At 40.3% G+C, this 23,025-nt stretch overlaps 1 protein-coding gene across 1 annotated transcript; it reads right to left on the bottom strand.

The window, feature by feature from the left end:
• Positions 1 to 22,297, bottom strand: Gtpbp10 (GTP binding protein 10). Its single transcript, XM_005358303.3, has 10 exons — positions 22,203 to 22,297; positions 18,796 to 18,989; positions 17,209 to 17,300; positions 16,574 to 16,718; positions 11,652 to 11,725; positions 9,498 to 9,550; positions 6,309 to 6,416; positions 5,401 to 5,478; positions 4,319 to 4,442; positions 1 to 791 (listed from the first exon to the last, which is right to left on the bottom strand). Exons 1-10 carry the CDS (start codon positions 22,233 to 22,235, stop codon positions 583 to 585), a joined length of 1,110 nt encoding a protein of 369 aa, XP_005358360.1. The 5' UTR covers positions 22,236 to 22,297; the 3' UTR covers positions 1 to 582.
• Between the last annotated feature and the right edge of the window lie 728 nt (positions 22,298 to 23,025).

Below are 23,025 nucleotides of genomic sequence, written 5' to 3'. Positions count from 1 at the left end.
CGCCACCACTTCCCGGCAAAACCTACTTTGTTACAAATTTTCAAAATATGATACATTGTTCTAACCATAAACAACCAGCTACACAACAGATCTGCAGAGCTCAACTGAAGCTTCGTATCTTTTGAGCAACACCTCTTAACCTTTATCTCCCTGTCCTAATGATCATCACTTCTCAGGATTTCCACCTGTCCAGTTTTTTTTCTTTAAGATTCCACATGTAAGTGAGATCATGTGACATTTGTCTTGTTTCTTGGAACATAGTGCATTCCAGGCTCATCTGTGTTTTTTGGTGTTTTTTTTAAAGATTTATCTATTTATTATGTATACAACATTCTGCCTCCATATACGCCCACATGCCAGAAGAGGGCGCCAGATCTCATTACAGATGGTTGTGAGCAACCATGTGGGTGCTGGGAATTGAACTTATGACCTCTGGAAGAGCTCTTAACCACTGAGCCATCTCTCCAGCCCTCATCTGTGTTTTAAATAACATGATTTCCTTCTTCGTTAGAACCAACACCTTGCACTAGGTTTAAACGCTGCCCTCTCCGGAAGTGGACAGCACGCTCTGGCATGCTCCCTCTAAGATGCTCCACTGGAAACCTGCAAACGAAGCAACTGCTTCCGATGATGTGCATCGCTGTCTTTGCTGTCCTGCTGGTCCAGCGACTTCCTGACACAGCTCTTCAGCTCCTCAATCCCTTCCCCAGTAACCGTGGAGATGGGGACGATATGTTGGAACTCCACAGCCTTCTCTGGAAGCATGCTTTTTTCAAATAAATGCAGAAAATCTGAAACAAAGAATAGGTGGTTTTCACAACCTTTTTAAAAAAATTAAGTAAAAATTACGCAGATGTTTGATCTGAGAAGCAAGAAACTGACAACTTAGCACCAGGAACTCCTCCCCTGCTCTGCCCTGTCTCACTGGCTCTTGGGATCTTTGTGTTAGTACTGATAATGGTGGTTCTTAGCATAGAGTAAGGACTTGGTTAATTACTATTGGAGAAATTTATTTTAAGCCAAATAAAGAACAAGTATTAGATAAACCATGACAACACTTAGTTCCCATAAAAACAGTGACATCATTTGGAACATTCTGGCTTGCTTTAACGTCCCCCAGGCACAGCATCGACATTTAAAACGGCAGCAGGAGATCAAACAGTTCAACAGTAGATTTTTTTTATTTAAATTTTTTAAAAAATTTTACATACTAGCCCCAGTTCCCCTCCCTCCCCTTCTCCCCCACTCCCACTTCCTTCCTTCCTATATACCATCCACTCCTCAGAGGAGGTAAGGCCTCCCTTGGAGAGTCAACTAAGTCTGGCATACAAAGTTGAGGCAGGACCAAACCCCTCCCTTGCCCCCTATCAAGGCTGAGCAAGGTATCCCACCATAGAGAATGGGGTCCAAAAAGAAGGGCAGATCACTTTATCTGAATCCAATCAATCACCGAGGGCTACCAAAGCTGCATGACTATCTTCTCCCTAACACCCTGGCAGTGGGGTGTGAGGTGAAGGGGAACAGTGAACTGACTGGATGGGTCAAGCATCATCTAAACTAACATGGGCAGACTAAAGTCATCATGCAGAAAGTCCAGGGAGACAAGCTTGAGAACTATGGTGGCCCAGAGTACCTATAGACTCCTGACTACCTCATTTCTAGCACTGCCTCTTGCAAGGTCAACACAAGAAACAGAACTACTGACCTACAAAAGCAAATGCCATTAGGGAATGAACACTACTAGGGAGTATGTATGTCCCAGGACTAATGTACTGTCTCAGGGACAGTTCTAATGCGTACACCATGTGGGGAACCATTTTCAAGAGAAGAAAAATGACCTTGGTGCTGTCTGCTCATCCTAGTATATTAAAGTCTGTTTTCCTCAATTATCAGTCCTGGAACAGAAAGGAGACAAATCAGCATTCTTCAAAAGTGGAGGCCACTTGTCATCTGCGCCACTGCTCCTATGTGCATGACCTTCTCCTAGACCAAAAGAGGAGGCCACTTGTCATCTGCGCCACTGCTCCTATGTGCATGACCTTCTCCTAGACCAAAAGCGGAGGCCACTTGTCATCTGCGCCACTGCTCCTATGTGCATGACCTTCTCCTAGACCAAAAGCGGAGGCCACTTGTCATCTGCGCCACTGCTCCTATGTGCATATGAGCCTTCTTCTAGACCCAGAAGCTAAGACCATCATCGCTACAGGATAACAGTGTTTACCACAGCCAGTTCTCCACACTGTGGAGAGTCTCTGGTGTCTGAATCAGAACGGCCCCTGCACGCGCACACATTAGAATCTTCAGTCAGGACAAGTGGAACTCTTTGCTAGGATTAGAAGGATGAGGAGGTGTGGCCTTGTTGGAGAAAGTACGTGGGCTTGGCATCTCAAAAAGTCTCTTATCTCTGTTTGTCTTTCTGCCTGTGGCCCAGGATGCAGCTCTCAGATACTGCTCCAGGCTCATGCTCCCCGCCCCATGATGACAATGGACTAAGTCCCCTGTTAAATGCTTTCCTTCGTTTTTGGTCACAGTGTCTCTTCACAGCAACAGAACAGTGACTAAGACAGACCCCTGAGTTTCTTTATATAGTGGAAATATTTTCATTTAAGAAATTTCAGACAAATCCTTTTAGTCAGAGGATGTATTTTCTGTGTCACATAAACACAGGACTAGATGTTCTTTTCTAAAAACTGACATTCTTCAGTTACTGGGCATGCACATAGTACATAGACAGACACACAGAAAAAACACCCACCCAGACATATATAAAATCTTAAAAACAAGTAAAACCCTACTGGGTTTGTTAAAGTGCAGTGTGTACTGGCGAGACAAATTGTGGAGTTGATAAAACCTGCTCATGCTTCATGGTTAACTGTTGACTTTTCCCCCTTTGTAATGATAGGAGTGGCGGGTGCTTCCTGCCACCCGGCTAGCTTTACCTGAAATAATTACATGGAAACTGTATTCTTTTAAACACTGCCTGGCCCATTAGTTCAGCCTCTTATTGGCTAACTCTCACATCTTGATTAACCCATTTCTAATAATCTGTGTAGCACCACGAGGTAGTGGCTTACTGGGAAGGATCTTACCCTGTGTCCATCTTGGAGAGGAGAGCTATAGTGTCTGCCTCACTGCCTTCTTCCTCCCAGCATTCTGTTCTGTCTTCCCTACCTACCTATGTTCTGACCTATCAGGCCAAGCAGTTTTCTTTATTAATTAACCAATGAGAGTAACACATAAACAGATGATCCTCCTCCATCACCCCTTTTACCCACATTTCCTCTGTTTTGGTTTTGTCTTCTTTTTCTTAAAGTTTTATTTTATTTTTAGCTGGTTATGATGGTACACAGTTTTAATCTCAGCACTGAGGAGGCAGAAGCAGGTGGATCTCTGAGTTTAAAGCCAACCTGGTCCATACAGTGATTGTTAGGCCACCAGGCATACATTATAGAACCCTGTCTAAAAATAAGAAAAAATAAAAACAAACAGACTCAAGAACCAACCAAAACGATTTATTTTATCTTTAATAATGAATGTCTGGGTGTACAGATGTGTGTGTGAGCACAAGAGCCAGCAAACCCGCCGGAGGGTGGAGTTCAGGTAGCTACGAGGCCCTGAAATGGATGCTGAAAACCAAACTCTGGTCCTTCATCACAGCCTGTGCTCTCAATGGCTGTGACATCTCTGGGGCCCCTCCCATACCCTTTAAAGGTCCACATAAATTGTAATTCTTTATAAAACTTAACCTTTTTGGATCAAAGAATCTTTCTTTTCTTTCTCAAACTTAACTGCACCATCCATTTTGAGGCCTGATAATGACAGGTCAATGCTACTTCAGTGCTTATACATTATGAGTTCAAATATAGTTTCTCAGAGTAGAAACTACTGATTTTCTCTTTTTTTTTAAAGTTCAATTTTTAAATATTCATTTATTAAGTATACAGTATTCTGTCTACATGTATGCCTGCAGGCCAGAAGAGGGCACCAGACCTCATTACAGATGGCTGTGAGCCACCATGTGGTTGCTGGGAATTGAACTCAGAATCTTTGGAAGAACAGTCAGTACTTCTAACCTCTGAGACATCTCTCCAGCCCCATCTACTGATTTTCTTTCCCACCGATTTTTGCTATCATTGGTCAGGATATTACATACCTATAACCCCAGCACCTGGGAGGTAGGAATTCAAGGTGGCAAATTTGAAGCCAGACTGGGTTACAGGAAACCCTGTCTCAAAACCTTAACCCCTTCACCAAAAAAGTCCCAACATTCTGTGATGTTCCTCTGTACCGAGGAACAGAGAAGTGAATGACGCTTTACCTGCGGGGTTCTGGAGCTGCTTCATCAGTTCGTCAAGCTTAACCTGGGCATCGGGCAAGTCCATCTTATTAACTGCCAAGAGTGCAGGTTTTGTCTGCAGTTCCTCTTTGTATAACTCCAACTCCTTTAAATAAAAAGAAAAACCAAGTAATTTTTTATTACTATGTATATAAATGAATACTATCGCGATATTTCTTTAATGACCTGGAAAATCTAGGGCTTATACACATCACCACAGGGCAATAAATCCCAACAACTATAAAACCAACAAAGGAAATTCAGAAAATGCTTTTTACTAAACCATGTGAATAAGATGCTAGCTCACACAACTTCTCAGAAGCAGCTGATTTTGTGTCTAGAGCCAAATGAGAGTAACTAGACTCAACAGAGAAAAGATTCATAGGCCAAAAAAAAAAAACAAAAAAAAAAAAACAAAAAAAACAATTCAGTATTGTTGCATTCTCAGAAAAGGCATTATGTACTTAGTAAATCTCAAAAGCTGTGGGGGTCGCTAAAGAATGAAAACAAAACAGATTGGGTTGTTTTGCTTCTGACTGTGAATGGTTCACACGTCACTCAGTCACAGATGCCTAGTAAATACCCAGTCTAAAGCAGGAGCAAAGAGCTGGCCATCGGTTACAGATTTGGCAGTCAAGGCTACATTAATAGTAGGCAATGGGAAATAATGGCAGTGGGTAAGATCACAAATAACTCTCAGTAACCTTGCTTAAATGGTAAGACAAGTGCTGGGATTATAGCTTAACGGTGGAATGCTTGTGCAACGTTCATGGCTTGACCATCAGTACCTCCACAAAAGGAGAAAAGAGTGAGCAGAGTATTTTAATGGGGAATGCTTCAAGAAGACAGACGCCAGGGCAGAAGCGAGGTCACCTGAGGAGGGACATGGGGCACGAGAGGGCAGTACCCACATAATAATGAGAAACGGGAATACTGAAGAACTGGAAACAGCAACTTTGATTCTTTAACTGGATAAAATCTTTAAAAAGGTGATTATTCTGATTACTGTGTGACTCACATAAAAGGAGAACTAGCTCCAGAACACAGTAAACCAAAAAACTTACTTTTGTAAGAAGTATTATTGTTTCAAAGGCAGTTCTGTACGGAGTTACAGAAGAGAGCTGAAATCCCGAAATATCAACCTGAAGAGAAGAGAGAACCCAGAACATAAAACAGTTGCTCAGTTCTATGTTTAGCAATGTCTTCTCTCTGAATCATTTCTCAATCTACATTTTACTGGCAACTTAGTCATGAAGTCCAAGAACAGAAATTGAGTTATTATGATAGCTATAAGCATCACTATTAAATGAGTCATTGGTGAAAAACTAGTACAGATAATTGATATTATTATAAGCAATCTCATCCATAACTTAAGCATCACCAATTAAGAATATAAGAGATACTATAGAAGAGCATGCCAAAATCTCCAGGAATCAAGTCTTGCTAAGTATGGCCAAATGTACACACAATACAGTAGCAACAGCATTTCCACCCCCACACTATAAACAATGATCTACTGACTTGTCCCCGTTGACACAGACTTACTGGAGTGATATTTATTAGTACAGTCATGTACCTAATATACCAGAGCTACATTCTGAAAACATGCCCAATGATCTTATCACTTTGTGAACTTATAGAGTATGATCACACGTCTAAGATGGCTCTGATGCCACCAGGTTGTAAAAGCCTTTGACGCCTCTACAGGATGAACAACAGACCAGCAATGATGAAAGTGGGGTTTGTGTCTACAGGATGGACAAAAGACCAGCAATGATGAAAGTGGGGTTTGTGTCTACAGGATGAACAACAGACCAGCAATGATGAAAGTGGGGTTTGTGTCTACAGGATGAACAACAGACCAGCAATGATGAAAGTGGGGTTTGTGTCACGTTATCTTTAATTTTACTACAAAGTGTTTCCAGGGAAACCAAGCTAACTCATGTAAACATCATTGGAATGTATGACTTACAACAAAGAGCAGTTGTCTGGTTCGCTCTAAATGCTTGAGGAACTTGTGGCCCATTCCTTTGTTCATATGTGCTCCTTCTATCAGACCTGGGAGGTCGGCTACTGAAATCTAACATAAAAGTAATGATTTGTTGAAAAAGAAAAATAGATGAGAAAGAAACAAGTTCAATTATTCCCAAATTTTCATATTTCATAGTTTCCAGTTAAGCACTCTATGGTACCTTTGAAATAAACATGTTAAAAGGTTTCATCAGATATCCAAATCCTGTTTTAACTCATGAGTCTACCAATTTATAGATATTGGGAGATTAGCTTAATATTTATTACTATAGCAGTTATTAATAAGGTAAGTTTGTAATTTTCTTTTCACAAATAACTCAAATAATTAATTAATGTGTGCATATGTTTTAATGTATCTTTTGGTTTCTTTCACTGAGCAATATGAACTCAAGATCTTCCATAACTTTTCATGGCTTCATAATCTATTAATTTTTAGAACTGACTATTTCATTCTCCAGATGTAACAGTTTATCCGTAACCATACTGAGATGGTGTAGGAGGTCCTTCTGTCTTTGTGTTGCTTTCATTGGTTAATAAAGAAACTGCTTTGGGCCCTTGATAGGGCAGAACTTAGGTAGGCAGGAAAAATTAAACAAAATGCTGAGAGGAAAAAAGCAGAGTCAAAAAATTGCCATAGACCCATCACCAGAGATAGAGGTGCTGAGACTTTGCTGGTAGGCCACCACCTTGTGGTGATAAACAGATTAATAGAAAGGGGTTAAGCTAATATGTAAGACTTAGCCAATAAGAATTTAGGGCTAATGGGCCAAGCAGTGATTTAATTAATACAGTTTTGGTTATTTCAGGTGTAAGCTAGCCGGGTGGCAGGGACAAACCAGCAGGCCCTCACATTGCACAATTGGCACTCCAACGTATTCGACTATATCAACATAAGAATGAAGGTAAAATCAGGAAGAAGCCATGTAGCTTGTCGGAGATATGTATATTTCTGCTCTTGATTAAGGTATTGTGTTTGTGTAGCTCATTTAAAAAATGTAATGTATAATTTAAAAATATAGGTTAATAAATAGTCATCTATAATAGTCAAGTTTGTAGTCATGTTATATTTTCTAGATATATAGAGGTATATTTCAGTTAGATAGGTATTCTTCAAATCTTTCAGAGACCTTCAAAATATGGCATTTAAAATGTTTAAAAATTTAAGATTTTTCATAACAGTAAAACACATCTGCTCTACTTCAAGAGAAAGATGGGCATTGAAGAGTCTCCTTATGGAGTTGGTTAGCCATTTGTGCAAGAAACTGCTCTTGCCTGAACTGCTGAACTGGACATGCAGGACCCACAGAGAAATGACTGCTCAACTTGTCCAAAGGTGAGATGATCCTTTGGGGTTTCCTGCTTCATAATACTATGGGCCTGTAGGCTAAAGATGGATGCCCCAATGGTACAGAACTTTGGGTGACTGTTCAGGCAGCAAGATGTCTCTGTCAATTCTAGAGTTTTGGAAGTTGCTTACAATGCACTTCCTATGTACTTAGGTAATAGTTTATCCTTCTGGAGTCTTTGATGGAGTTGAAAAATTTATAGTTATAATTTTCCTTAGTTATGATAAAAAATAAAGTAAATAAAAATATTGTAACTGTAATTCTTGCTTGATACCTGTTATATGAAATTTTACTATGTTAAAGCCTTCCTTTTTGTCTAAACAGAAAAGGGGTGGGCAGTGGTGGCACACGCCTTTAATCCCAGCACTTGGGAGGCAGAGGCAGAAGGATGTCTGTGAGTTTGAGGCCATCCTGGTCTACAAGAGCTAGTTTCCAGGACAGGCTCCAAAGCTAAAGAGAAATCCTGTCATGAAAAGCAAAAAAACAACAACAAACAAACAAAAAAACCCCAACTAAACAGAAAAGGGGAAATGGTGTAGGAGGTCCTTCTGTCTTTGTGTTGTTTTCATTGGTTAATAAAGAAACTGCTTTGGGCTTTTGATAGGGCAGAAATTAGGTAGGCGGGGAAGACAGAACTAAATGCTGGGAGAAAAAAAGGTGGAGAAGCCGCCAAAATCAGACATATCAAATCTTTCCTGGTAAGCCACTGCTTAGATTAATAGATATTAATTAATTGATATTAATAGATTAATAGAAATGGGCTAAATCAAGGTGTAAGAGTTAGCCAATAAGATGTTAGAGGTAATAGGCCAAGCAATGATTTAACGAACATAGTTTCTGTGTGGTTATTTTGGGGCTAAGCTAGCTTGGTGGCCAGGACAAACAAGAGGCCCTCTTCCTTGCAACACTGAGATTCTTGATTGCTCCAAGTTCTAGTAATTATGAATAAAGCTGCTAGAAACACCTACATGCAGGCTTCTCTGTATAGAGAAGGAAACTCTAGGGCATAGTTCTTCCTTTATGAAGAATGTAAAGCAAACCTCAAAGCAGCCACTTCCCCAGAACCAGAAAGCTGGAATCAGTTTCCACAGAAGCACCATAGTTTCAATTGGAAGTGCTTTCAGGAACTGGAGATTAACAGTTCACTGGGGAAATACGGGTATATACTGACAGGAGACAGACTAGGAAGACGTAATTCCATAGGGATGAATAAGCACAACACTTCCAAGAACAGGAATTAAATTCTTACTTTACTATACTAATGCTGAACAGAATCCATACTTATACTTACCATAAACAACATTAACAAAAATGTTGCTTTTTCCTCCAAGACCATAAATACATGTAAATATAAAAGTCCTACGTCTGGAGAGATGGCTCAATGGCTAAGAACACATACTGTTCTTGCAGAAGATCTAAGTTCAGTTCCCAGCACCCAAATCAAGCAACTCACAACTGCCTGTAATGCCACCTCTAGTAACTGATATCCATCTAACCACACACACATAAATAACAATAGTCAATATTTTGTTTTGTTTTTGATTTGTTTTTCGAGACAGGGTTTCTCTATAGCTTTGGAGCCTGTCCTGGAACTCGCTCTTGTAGACCAGGCTGGCCCCAAATTCACAGAGATTCACTTGCCTCTGCCTCCCGAGTGCTGGGATTAAAAGCATGTGCTACCACCACCCAGCAATAGTGGATATTTTTAAAACTCCTACTACCAAAACACCCCTACAACTTCTAAAGATGTGTGTGTGTGTGTGTTTTACTTTAAAAATACCAACCTGTTTGAAATCATTGTATATAATCTTTCCAAGTTCAGGCTTTAGTGTTGTAACTGAAAGGCAAAAGGACAGCAAATTAGGGAAAGAATAAAAGACGAATTCTCTAGAATAATGTCAACATTGTATAGAATGAACAGTATCTTCCTTCTGAATATTTAATCCCACTTTAATTTGCTGAAATGGAAGCTACAGTTATCTCTATCACTCACACTGTATTTTAAAAAGACAGAGACTTCTGTTCTCTGGCCTGAAGTCCTCCTGTTCCATGGCCAGGGACAGCTTGAGAATGTTTAGGGGCTCAGAATTTAGGTTCTGATCAGCACCACTGATTCTGCAGTAAAGATTTTCTTTCTTTTCTCCTTAAAATTGCATTACCTTTATGTATGCATTTCCTTACTTGGGGAGGGGCTTGTGCATGGACAGGTATGCATGTGGGGGTCAGAATAACCTCCAGATCTCAGTTCTCTCCTTCACCCACGGTAAAGAAAATTCAGGTTTTAACGGCAAGTACCTTTACCCACTAAAGTACCTCACAAGGCCGAGTAAAAATTTCTCTAGTCTATTCTCATCTGAGTTGTTCTTATGCCTTACCACTTTGTACTAGCTCTCTCCTGGGATTTTTTTGTCCTTCCTTCTGTCATGGCTAATCTGGCCTGCACTGACAAACCTGGGGAAGAGGAACCTCAACTGAAGAGTTATTGGCCTGTAAGCATGTCTATATATGTCATAAATATATGTGAAATACACAGACATATATATCACATGTATTATATATATTTAAGATTGTATATAAACACAGATCTTTAGATATAATATTTAACTTGCTAATTGATGGAGAAAGGCCTAGTCTCCTGCAGGCAGTGCCACCCCTGAACAGGTGGTCCTGGGTTATATAAGAACAGCAGCTGAGAAAATCAGAGCAGCAAGCCAGTAAGCAGCACTCCTCTGTGGTCTCTGCTTCAAGCTCCTGCCCTGAGGTCTGCAGTGGCTTCCCTGGGTGATGGGTTATTACCTGTAAGTCAAATAAACCCTTTCCTTCCCAAGGTGATTTGCCCATGGTGTTGATCACAGCAAGAGAGAGCAAACCAGAATACCCCATTCTTCTTCTGAGGGGTCTCATGTTATAACAAACACTGATCATGTAACTAATAGCAGTTAGCTCAAAAGTAACTACTTCATCAGGTTCTAAGTTTTGAATGGTTTAATATTATTTTCCAGATTAATGCCATTTGCGCTTTTTTCTTTAACAATGGCAAATATTCTATTAGATTTACTTAATACCATTAACCTACTTCTTCATTGTATCTCATCAATCTACTGCACTATCATACTAAGGAGATTCATTAATTCTTTGTGCCAATCAATTCCTGTATTATAGGCTAAGAGAACTTTCAGAAAGTTCTATTTTATTTTATTCTTTGCATGAAGTCTTCCAAATATCTTAATGAGGTAAAAGATAACCCACACAGTCTATGCAATTTCATCTGATTTTAATCTCATTTCTCTGTCTCTTACTCCATTTTCTCTAGACAAACTTCCTTGTAACTACTAAGCCGTGTCCAGGCTGTTCTCACAACCTAAAGGCCCTTTACCTCTAAGGCACTGATTAATCAAATTATTATTCATATCTCAGCAAAACACATTCTATCAAGAAGGTCTACACTTACCTACACTCTTCAACAGAACACTTTTATTCCCTTTCATTTATCAGTGAGACACACACACACAAATGCACACATTCCTTTCTCCCCTAGTATATGTATAATTATAATAGTCTATAAACATAATTGCTGGTTTTGCTTATCAGTTTTCTAGCAGTTTAGACTAATATGATTCCTATACATAAAACCTTATAAAATTAATAAAAATGTTCATCTCGGTTTTCCCAGTATTTATCAGTGTGTAACAAGAGTTAAGGACTTATAAAATACTACATAAACCAAATAAGAGCCTGTGAAACAGAGAAATAAATGCAGCAAAGTTCCTCCTAGGTCAGGAAACCAGTGTGAGAACTATAGTGGCCTGGAGGAGTAAGAAGAGAAGCATGGAACCTAACTGCTGGAAGCTTTCAAACTAAAGCTAACTTCAGAGCTTTATTATTCTTATGCAAAGAAAACTTACCCTCATATATTAAAATACATCAATTATACTTACATGCATAATCAGCAATCACAGGTGTTGCATGGGAAACCCGAGTTAGTAAAGAGGATTTTCCAGCATTTGGGAATCTGAAATGACACATTATATGTATGTGTGTGTTATAACAATATAATGCATACGTCCATTATAACAAATACCAGAACTACTAATATTTACATATTTCTGAATTCCCAATAATTCAAGTATTTACTGCTTTAGTTGGTGGCGTGAACCTGGAGAGTGGGGCCTAAAAGTGAGATGGATTAAAGTCTCATGCAATAGCCAACTTTATTCAAATATACTCTGAGAGACAGGAAACATCACATGGGTAAGGCGTCCAACACAAGGGCAAGCCACATGCGGCAACACCAGGGTTTCCATAGAGACACAGGAATAACAACTCAAGTCAGCTCACTCCTATCCGAAGAACACACTCCAAGAACAGTTCTGTGTTCTGAAGAAACTGAGGTCGCATGACTCTTGGCTTGTTTTATTGGAGTTTTCTCACATGCACTCAGAATTCTCATACAACATCAAGAAATAGATTTCTTGCCCGGTGGTGGTAGCACATACCTTTAATTCCAGCACCTGGAAGGCAGGAGGCTCTCTGAGTTCACAACCAGCCTGGTCTTTGGAGCTTGCACACAGAAACCCTGTCTCAAAAAGCACCCTCTCAAAAGAAGTAAATTTCTTGAATATTTCTGAATTAAGATTAGAATATGGAGAGCCGGGCGGTGGTGGTGCACGCCTTTAATCCCAGCACTCGGGAGGCAGAGGCAGGCGGATCTCTGTGAGTTCGAGACCAGCCTGGTCTACAAGAGCTAGTTCCAGGACAGGCTCCAAAACCACAGAGAAACCCTGTCTCTAAAAACCAAAAAAGAAAAAAGATTAGAATATGGAGTACAGCTCAGTAGTAGAATGTGTACTGTGCATTTGAGAGGCCTACCAGTCCTTCTCCACAAAGGATCAAAAGTCCAAAATAATAGAACACTTGAGAAAATAGGAAGAAAGTAAAGATGTGAATTTAAGAATTACAAGAGTGGAGCACCTGTTTCTTGTTTAGTTACATAAACAAAGTAAATAATTCAGGGCTGGAGAGAATGGCTGAGGGTTAAAAACAGTTCGCACTGCTTCTGCAGAGAAGACGAGTTCGGTACTCAGCATCCGTCCTGGGCAGCTCACTAGTGCTTGCATGTGACTGACACCTCACTCCTGCACATGCACTGGACGGACATGCTCACACCCCACAGACACATGTGCATACACACACAACTACAAATGAGTTCTTGGCGCTCAAAACCTTGCAATTCACTATCTCTCTTTTCTTTTAAGTAATTAGTCTTTCTGTATACGGGTGTTTGGCTTGTATGTCTATGGACCACAAGTGTGGCCTGTGCCTGCTGAAGCCAGAAGAGGGAACTGGAGCCCTGGGTGTTACGGACAGTTGTGTATTGCCATATGGATGATGGGAATTAATCTGGGTCCTCTGGAAGAACTGCTGATGCTCCTAACTGCTGAGCCAGCTCGTTAGCCAAACACTGACAACAGTATTTAATATTTTTTGGATTATGAACATTTTCAAAACACAGACAAAAATAAAAAATTAATAAACATAGTAATACACTATTAACAAATATTTTTTACTTTTTCAAAAAAATTGAGATAATAAAATTAAAACTTTTATTCCTTGCTTTTTCTCCTTCCAAAGAGTTCCATATACTCCTTCCCACTCTCCTTCAAATTCATAACCTCTTCTTTCATTATGTTATTTCATGCATGTGTGTATTGTGTATACACATACACACACTCCTAGATATAACTTGCTCAGTCCATATAATGTGACTTTTATGTCTGTTTTCTTTCATTTATTTATTTATTTATTTATTTATTTGTTAGGTATACAGTATTTGTCTACATGTATTCCTGCAGGCCAGAAGAGGGCACCAGACCTTATTGCAGATGGTTGTAAGCCACCATGTGGTTGCTGGAAATTGAACTCAGGACCTTTGGAAGAGCAGGCAATGCTCTTAACCACTGAGCCATCTCTCCAGCCCCCTTTTATGTCTGTTTTCATGCACACAGTAGTTGCTTAAGTTTCCAGAACCAGGCATGTTATCCCTCTTGTTAAGAATGTCTTAAGTCTAATCAGAGAGCTGCTGGTTCCTGCAAGGTATGCAGGCCACCATTGCTTCCTTAGGGTTGATACGGTTCATAGGCATCACAACTGGTAGAACTGGGTTATCTTCCTCCTCTGGAAGCTTGCATGCTGCTTTCTGATTCCATGAAAGCTAATCCTCAGGGAGCAGGCATTCAGGCCAGTTGCAGCTCAGGGATCTCCAATTTTTAAAATCTGATTGTTTGGATACAAATTCAAATAAAGCTTTGGCATTACAATTAGCAAGAGCATCTCTGAAATCTCTTTTTCATATGTTTTCCTTCTCTTTTGCAATTTATTTTATTTTGTTTATATTTTCTTTTTTTTTAAAGATTTATTTATATTGGGCTGGAGAGATGACTCAGTGGTTAAGAGCACTGCCTGCCCTTCCAAAGGTCCTGAGTTCAGTTCCCAGCAACCACATGGTGGCTCACAACCATCTGTAATGAGATCTAACACTGTCTTCTGGCCTGCAGGTATACCTGCAGACAGAATACCAAGAATACTGTATATATAATAAATAATTCTTTTTTAAAAAGACTTTTGCTTCTCTTTTGCAATTTATTTTATATTTTTCTTCTTTTAAAGATTTATTTATTATTTATACAGTATTCTTCCTGCATGTCATAGGAGAACACCAAATCTCATTATAGATGGTTGTGAGCCACCACGTGGTTGCTGGAAATTAAACTCAGGACCTCTGGAAGAGCAGTCAGTGCTCTTAACCTCTGAGCCATCTCTCTAGCCCATACAATTTATCTTTAAGAAAACTGGGTCATTTGTGCTAGAGTTTCCTTTCCATAGTTCAGAATTATCTGCTGCCAGCCGAGCAGTGATGGCACTCGCCTTTAATCCCAGCACTTGGGAAGCAGAGGCAAGCGCACCTATGTGAGTTTGAGACCAGCCTGGTCTACAGAACTAGTTCCAGGACAGGTTCCATAGCTACTGAGAAACTGGTGTAGGAGGTTCTTCTGTTCCTGTGTTGCTTTCATTGGTTAATGAATAAAGAACTGCTTTGGGCCTGATAGGGCAGAACTTAGGTAGGCGGAGAAGGCAGGACTGAATGCTGGGAAGAAGGGCAGAGTGAGAGAAGCAATGGATCTCCTGCCTGAGATGGACGTTGGTTAGAATTTCCGGTAAACCACTGGCACGTGGTGAAACACAGATTAATAAAGATAGGTTAAACTAATATGTAAGAGTTAGCCAATAAGAAGTTAGAGCTAATGGCCAAGCAGTGTTTTAATTAATACAGTTTCTGTGTGGTTATTTCGTGGGCTAAGCTAGTCAGGTGACTGGGAAGAACAAAGGGGCTCTCCTTGTAACATTGTCTCAAAATAAAATAAAATAAATTAAAAAATAAAAAGATAAAAATGAAATTTTCTTTAGCAATGTCCACAGCATCATTTAATATTCTAATATACTCCTTTGCCCTGATTCTATAAGCTTTATTCCTCTAGAGAATCCCGACTAATATAGTATGACTTGAGGTTGGATTTTTTTTAAAAGAATATTTCCTAACTGACTGACCTTCTTTTAAACTGCATGACATGACATTAAGAACAACTTTTCAATAGTTAATATACAGCTTACCCAGCCAACTTTTTTTTTTTTTTTTTTTTTTTTGGTTTTTCGAGACAGGGTTTCTCTGTGGCTTTGGAGCCTGTCCTGGAACTAGCTCTTGTAGACCAGGCTGGTCTCGAACTCACAGAGATCCGCCTGCCTCTGCCTCCCGAGTGCTGGGATTAGTGCGCCACCACCGCACGGCCCCAGCCAACTTTCTAGTGACAGACATTTACATAGCTTCTAATTTTTTGCAATTATAAACAACTGCAAAAATATGTATATTTCAGTCATCAAAAGGCCTTCACGATGGCTCAGGGGGTAAAGTCTGACTTCTGTTTGATTCCTAGGATTTACACATGTGCTGTGGCAATTGCACACTCAGACATATATACACAAGCACGAATGTAATAAAAATGCGTGTACAACTGGAGAAATACACACTATTAACTGATATTTTAGAGTGGTAGGATTAATAACTAAATTATTCCTTTATTTTCTCTCTGTAAAAAACTGTATGTATTGTCTTACCTTGTTTCTGAAAGTTTAAACATGGGGCTGGAATAATGGCACAGTGGCTAAGAGCACAAGCTGCTCTTCCAGAGGCCCTGGATTCAATTCTCAGAAACCACACATATGCCTTTTTTTGGCCTCAGAGGATATCAAGCATACAAGTGGTACAGAGATATACATGAAGGCAAAACGCCATACATATAAAATAAAATAAAAATTAAACAATATGGTGACTATCTTAAATCTTTGTATCTTTAATTTCTTTATTAAAATAAATTTCTACATGAGTAAATATGGGTTTAAAATACATGATCACTTTAAAAGCTTTTGACTTTACTGCTAAATTTTTCTTAAGGGCCCACTTTGTATTAAGTACTAAACAAGAGCATTAAGTAAAAGAATTAAAATAAGAGTCACTTAAGAAAACATTTCCTAAGGACCCATCTCAGCTGCCACCACCCACAGGTTCCTTCTGTCATCTACCTAACCTCTCTACCCAGCCAGGCCTCCTACTTCTGCCTGGTAAGTCTCCCTGACTTCCTCACTCATGACTTCTCCCCAACCAGCCATAGGTAGCCTGGGTCACATATCCAGTGCTAGCACACAAATTACATAAACTAGGAATATTTACTGCCCCAAATTATTATTTACATTTATTTTGTAGTATTGGTCTGCTTGAACGTTTTAAAAGAATATAAACGATACTTACCCTACGAGGCCTACATCAGCTATAACTTTTAGGTCAAGGTGAATTATTCGCTTCTGGCCTTTCAAAGGTAAGAAATTTGTGTGTAATTTACCACCAAGGCCACCTTTAGCAACCAAAATTCTATCTTCTTCTTTATTGAGTTCTCCTTTAAGAGGAAAGACAACAAACATTAGTAAGTAAAACCAGTAATATGTTGTTTTGTTTTTGTACAAACATGTCAAAAAATTTCAATTTAGAAATCCAATGGGCTACACTTAAGATTTAATGTCTTTATAAAAGGAGGCACTTTTTAAAGCAACTCCCTGGGGCTGGGAGCTCAGAAGCAAAGTGTTTGCAGACTGTGGATACAAGGCAAATAAATACTGACCCCAGAAAACTATTCTTGTAAGCAGCTAAAGGGGAGTTGATTAATATGTTTTAAAACTAAGTATCCTTACCTCTTTAAAGTCATGTTCAATCTAGCAGGAAGTTTTTAAATATTTTATGTACATTTAAAAAATATTTAATAAGCCAGCAGCTAAAATAATAAATGTTAAAAATTTTATTCTGCAGTTTAAGAAGCTACTATACTGTTTTCTGAACTAATTTTGGAAACTGCTCATTTCTCAGCAGCTCAGAAGCTGCAGCACACCCACCTACAACTCTGCCATTTTCATCAGTTACTGAAACACCCACAGGCACAGGGATTTCACAGTCTTTTCCTTTGGAGCCCTTCAGTGCACTAACTCTATAAAAAACAAAACAAAACAAAAAAGAATCACAAAATTAAATGACTTACAAAGGCAACTAGCAATAAACCCTTCTCACTAATACAGTTATTAAAAGGTTAAATACTAAAAAGAAATTATTCTTCTTTTTTACATTTTATACTGTGTAGAAATAAGTCATTACCAAGTTAACCACTAAAAGTCAGTTCAACCTGAAATGATTATACGGTACATTTGAAATATAAATAATGATTGCTACAATACAAACAAAGTAGAAAACCCCAACAAACCCATTATGAATCTTCTAAAAAAACTGACCATGACTGGCAGTACTTAAATCTTACATGAAAATAAGTTGGTATAATTTTCTAACAGTAACTCCACTTGTAGGAATTTATCAAAAAATTGAACATAAGCTTACGAATTAAGAAACACGGTTGTAGTAATTGGAGCCGCGGGGCTGCGTCCTCAGAACCCCAGCTGCACCCTGGCCGCCTGGCTAGCTTATGCCCCGAAATAATTACACGGACACTGTATTCTTTTAATCACTGCTTGACTCTTTAGCACTAGCCCTTTTCTCGGCTAACTCTCGCACCTGGACTAACCCATTTCCAATCATATGTGTCGCACCCCAAGGTGCGCTTACCGGGAAGATTCTAGCCTACGTCCATCCTGGGTCGGAGCTTCATCGTGTGTGCCTCAGAGAGCAGAGCTCTCGCCTCTGCCCGCATGAGTGGAGCATCGTGTCTCTCTGAGGCGTCTGCCCCGAGAGGAGAGCTGTCAAGTCTCTCACCTCACTTCCTCTTCCGCCCAGCATTCTGCTCCTCCCACTTACGTTCTAACCTATCAGGTCAAGCAGCTTCTTTATTAAATCAACCAATGACCTTCCTCCATCACACGGTCACTTATTGTAGAGAATATCTACACAGGATATCAGTTATACATTGTGGCTATGGCAATAAAAAAAAAAAACCACCCAGAACTGACAATTGCCTAAAAACTGGCAATGATAAAATGCTAATCTCGATACTGTGACACAACTTTCTGAATAAATTTTAGGCATGAAGGGCTAAGGAAAAAGAGGGAGCTGTAAAATATGTGTTCTTTCATCTTATTTCTTTATGCTGGATTTTATACACATACATATAGTTATTATTTATATAAACACAGGAAGCATTAGAAAAGTTATTCAAAGCAAATACTGGTTCTATTTGGGTGGAAGAGTTATCAAGGAAAGATTTCATGGTGGTGAGCTGCAGTGGCACTGGGGAAGTTTCGCTCAAGGTAAGTTTGGAGAAAGGTAGGGATTCAGATAACATCCATTCCCGGAGAGGAAATGCAAAAGGGACACTGGGAGAATAAGTGGGTAAAGGTCCAAACCACCAAAGCAGTCATGTTAGACTTGTCTTGTTTGGAATCACAAAAAATAATTTACTTTCAGTTATTAGTTAAGTTCTGTATTCTGTTTTACCAGGAGGGTTTTCATGAAGCTCAGATCATTCCACAAGCACTTACCGACTGTTAGCTCCTACTCCAGCTACAAAGCGTTTCTGAGGATATTTCTTCTTAAGTTGTTTCAAAGTCATATGTTTATGGGCTACGACCCAGACGTCACCACCTCTTCCACCTTCTCCACCTAAACGAGGGTAACCCATTCCACCACTTCCTCCCTTGGCGAAGATTCTTAGGTTATCAATGAAATTTCCATACTAGAGAGAGAGAGAGAGAGAGAGAGAGAGAGGATAATTATACACCACTTGGTTCTGATCAATTTAAAGGTGCTGGTTTCATTATACTAAGGCTTCTTTTTTTAATTTTTATTATTTTTTTCAAGATTTATTTATTTATTATGTATACAATGGTCTGCCTGCATGTGTCCCTGAAGACAGAAGTTGGCACCAGATATTATTACAGGTGGTTGTGAGCCACCATATGGTTGCTGGGAATTGAACTCAGAACCTCTGGAAGAGCAGTTAATGCTCTTAACCACTGAACCATCTCTCCAGCCCTACTGAGGCTTCTTTTAAGAAAGAACCAAAGCTTTTATTGCAGAGCCTTTCCTTAGATAACCTCCCTTTCTAATTCCCCTTTCTTAGGAGTGATTGCTTCACCTATCCTCAAGGTCTCTGCCCTTTCTCCCATTTAACATTCTAAACCTTCTCTCCTGGGGTGATCTTAGTAGATACCAGCAACTATCCCCCAGGAAAAATGGAAGTATTTAGAAGATTAAGCCAACTCAAAGGTGGGAGTGTATTGCATTTATATTTGAAACTCTTTTAAGTAACTTGATGGGTATCATTGAATCGATGTTCCCTCCAAAACAAAATGTTATAAAAGCAACAATAAAAAATCGGTTTCCATCCTTAGTCATCAGAGAAATGCAAATCAAAACAACTCTGAGATTCCATCTTACACCTGTAAGAATGGCCAAGATCAAAAACACTGATGACAATTTATGCTGGAGAGGTTGTGGGGAAAATGTAACACTTCTGCATTGCTGGTACAACCACTTTGGATGTCAGTGTGGCGATTTCTCAGAAAATTAGGAAACGACCTTCCTCAAGACCCAATAATACCACTTTGGGGTATATATCCAAAGGATGCTCAATCGTGCCACAAGGACATGTGCTCAACTATGTTCATAGCAGCTTTGTCATAGCCAGAACCTGGAAACAACCTAAATGCCCCTCAATGGAAGAATGGGTAAGAAAAATGTGGCACATTTACATGATCGAGTACTACACAGTAGAAAAAAAAAAATGACAGCTTGAATTTTGCCGGCAAATGATGGAGCTAGAAAACATTGAGTGAGGTAACCCAGACATAGAAAGAGAATTATCACATGTACTCACTCATAGGTGGTTTTTTTTTTTTTGTTTGTTTGTTTTGTTTTTGTTTTTCGAGACAGGGTTTCTCTGTGGCTTTGGAGCCTGTCCTGGAACTAGCTCTGTAGACCAGGCTGGTCTCGAACTCACAGAGATCTGCCTGCCTCTGCCTCCCAAGTGCTGGGATTAAAGGCGTGCGCCACCATCGCCCGGCCATAGGTGGTTTTTAAGCATAAGGCAAAGAAACCCAGCCTACAAACCACAATCCCAGAGAACTTAGACAACAATGAGGACACTAAGAGAGACTTACATAGATCTAACCTACATGGGAAGTAGAAAAAGATGAGATCTTCTGAGTAAATTGGAAGCATGGGGACCTTGGGGAAGGGTTTAAGAGGATAGGGGAGAAGCAGGGAGGAGAGCAGAGAAAAATGTAGAGCTCAATAAATATTAATAAAAAATCTGTTTCCTCAAATCATAATCAAAGTTTATTTGTTCACTGAACAAATGCATGGCTTTTGACTGTAATTGTGGCTTTCCCAGAAGCCTAACTCTTTCCAGTACCACGGTCCTCTTACAACCTTAACTGTTCACCCCAAATGGTCTTTCAACGTTTCATCATTTCTTCTTAATGCGTCCACTACCGTGAGACAAGAGCTCTTTTCTTTTTTTCTTAAGTGAGGCTGATGGCTGTATTCTCCTCTACACAGAAACAATCATGGCTTTGGGGTTTTACTGCTTATGAAATAACAGAGTACTCACAGAACTGTATTCAAGTCCTTCACGCTATCACTAGAGTATTGTTTATTGGTTCTAACTTTCCCCTTCCCCTCCCCTTGCTCTTTTCTCAGCAATGCTCAGCTCAGTCTCTGCCACTGTATTCGTGTTCCTCTACTTAGATCATTTGTTCTTTTCTACCATAAACCCACTTCCTGGTGTCAGACTGCCAATGTATTCTCAAATTATAGAACTAAAATATGGCTTCACATATGGTTTTATGATCTGAGGCATCCTTGGACTGTTGCTCTCACTGACTTTTACTCTGCCTTTACATGCTTCCTCAGAAACTGGATTGTGCTGGAAATCTTATTCTGCATTTAGTGTCTCTGGTTCCCTCACTAAATCGGCAACTTTTTTTTGTTGTTTTGTTTTTTGTTTTCAGAGACAGGGTTTTTCTGTAGCTTTGAACCTTGTCCTGGAACTCACTCTGTAGCCCAGGCTGGCCTCGAACTGAACTCAAAGAGCCAGCCTCCTGTCTCTGGAGTGCTGGAATTAAAGGCACGTGCCACCAATGCCTGGCTAATCCGCGACTTCTTATAAAGATCCTGTGTATTAATCCCAGGCTTTCAAATTACAGAGTAACTCCTTAAGTAGCCACATTTTTTATAATCTACAATATTGTGATAATCTGCAAACTTTTAGGTATCCGAAATAGCTGGGAATTTTAAAAAGTGAATATTGACCACTCTGGTATAGCAATACTCTTGGTAAGGGCTTTTAAAGCTGTGTTCAACATGTGACTTCTTTACTTTCTAGATTCATCAAATATATTAAGGATCTTACAGTGGCTGTTAGTAGCAGGGATGGCTTAAATAAGATGTCTTCTAGTTTCCAAAGGCTATTACTAGTAAGCCAATTGTGATTTATTTTTTTTTAAGTCGAAGCAGCTGGTTGCGAATTGTTATGAAAATGGATTCTAAAACAGACACTACATAAAAACTAAAATCTCTGTAGGAGGCACAACAATTACACACTTTTGGCTTCCAGAAAAGATCTTCAGAAAGATATGAAAAGCGGAACAAGGGAGAAAAAAACGTATAAGAACGGGTTATGAGTACTACATTAAACAAGAGTGAAAACAAACAAACAAAAAAAGCAAAAGTCGCTGTACACCACGTACACCGTAAAACCGCGTCTAAACTGCAGCCAGGTACCCCAATTTCCCTCCCACGTGCTTTGCGGAATTTTCTAGAAATTCCCCAAAGCCGGACCCAAACAGGCCTAGCCACGTCAAGGGGCACATGAGGGACCTGAGGAACGACAACCCGGCAGAGCGGCGACAGACCCTCGCTGGGGCAGGACCCCCCGGGCACGGACCTTTCTCAGCCACGCGCAACCGCAGCGCACCATGACCGCGAAGGGGCGGACTCCCTCCGGCAGAAACCGCGCGGACTCGGGGCGGGCGCGCCGATGACGTCACTGCTGGTCGCCGAGGTGACGCCGTGGCGGGCGGCGCGTGCGCGGGGCGGGGTGCGCGTCCCCCGGTGGGGGAAAAGGGGACGGGACGGCGCAAGGTGGGAGCCTCTGCAGGCAGCGCTCTGAGCGACAAGCGCCAGAGACTGGCCTGACTCACACAGTGTTAGGGTCGCCGAGGAAACTGTGAGGGGCCAGAATTCTCTCTCACTTTAAAAGCCAAACGTGTGAAGGACACGAAGACCCTGCAAGACTGCTGGGTGACGACCTGAGTGATCTGTAACCGAAGGTGAACCTCAGGAACCAGTCACTAAAGACTTGTGATCCAGACGTAGTGGAAGAAGGGCGACGATCTTAGTCTGTAAGGAGAATCCTGTGTGTGGTGGAGACAAACCAAAAACCCCAACCTGGAACTGTCATCATGTGATATCAGGAGATTACCGTTCCTTAGTTTGGGAAGAGGTTGGGTATCAGCCGCCTTCACCTCCTCCAGGCGCTCTCAGTGACAAAATGTGGCCAGGCATACTAGAGGGGTCTCCCCACACTGCTCCCTCCTTATTTTCCCTCACTAGATTTATCAGGTTTAGAATCCGCCCCGGCGGATCGTGACTCTCTCAAGGTCACCCGCCAGGGTGGTGCAGCGGTGAGGAACTGTAAGAAATTGTTGAGTTCTGTGTTCAGTGTGAGGTGTTAGGTTAGTGATACATAGCAGGAGGCCCCGTGCCTC

This window comes from Microtus ochrogaster, chromosome 26 (genome assembly GCF_000317375.1).
Source record: "Microtus ochrogaster isolate Prairie Vole_2 chromosome 26, MicOch1.0, whole genome shotgun sequence".
Lineage (NCBI taxonomy): Eukaryota > Metazoa > Chordata > Mammalia > Rodentia > Cricetidae > Microtus > Microtus ochrogaster.
The sequence above is the reverse complement of the archived record's forward strand: the minus strand, read 5'-3'. Positions and strand labels throughout refer to the sequence as shown.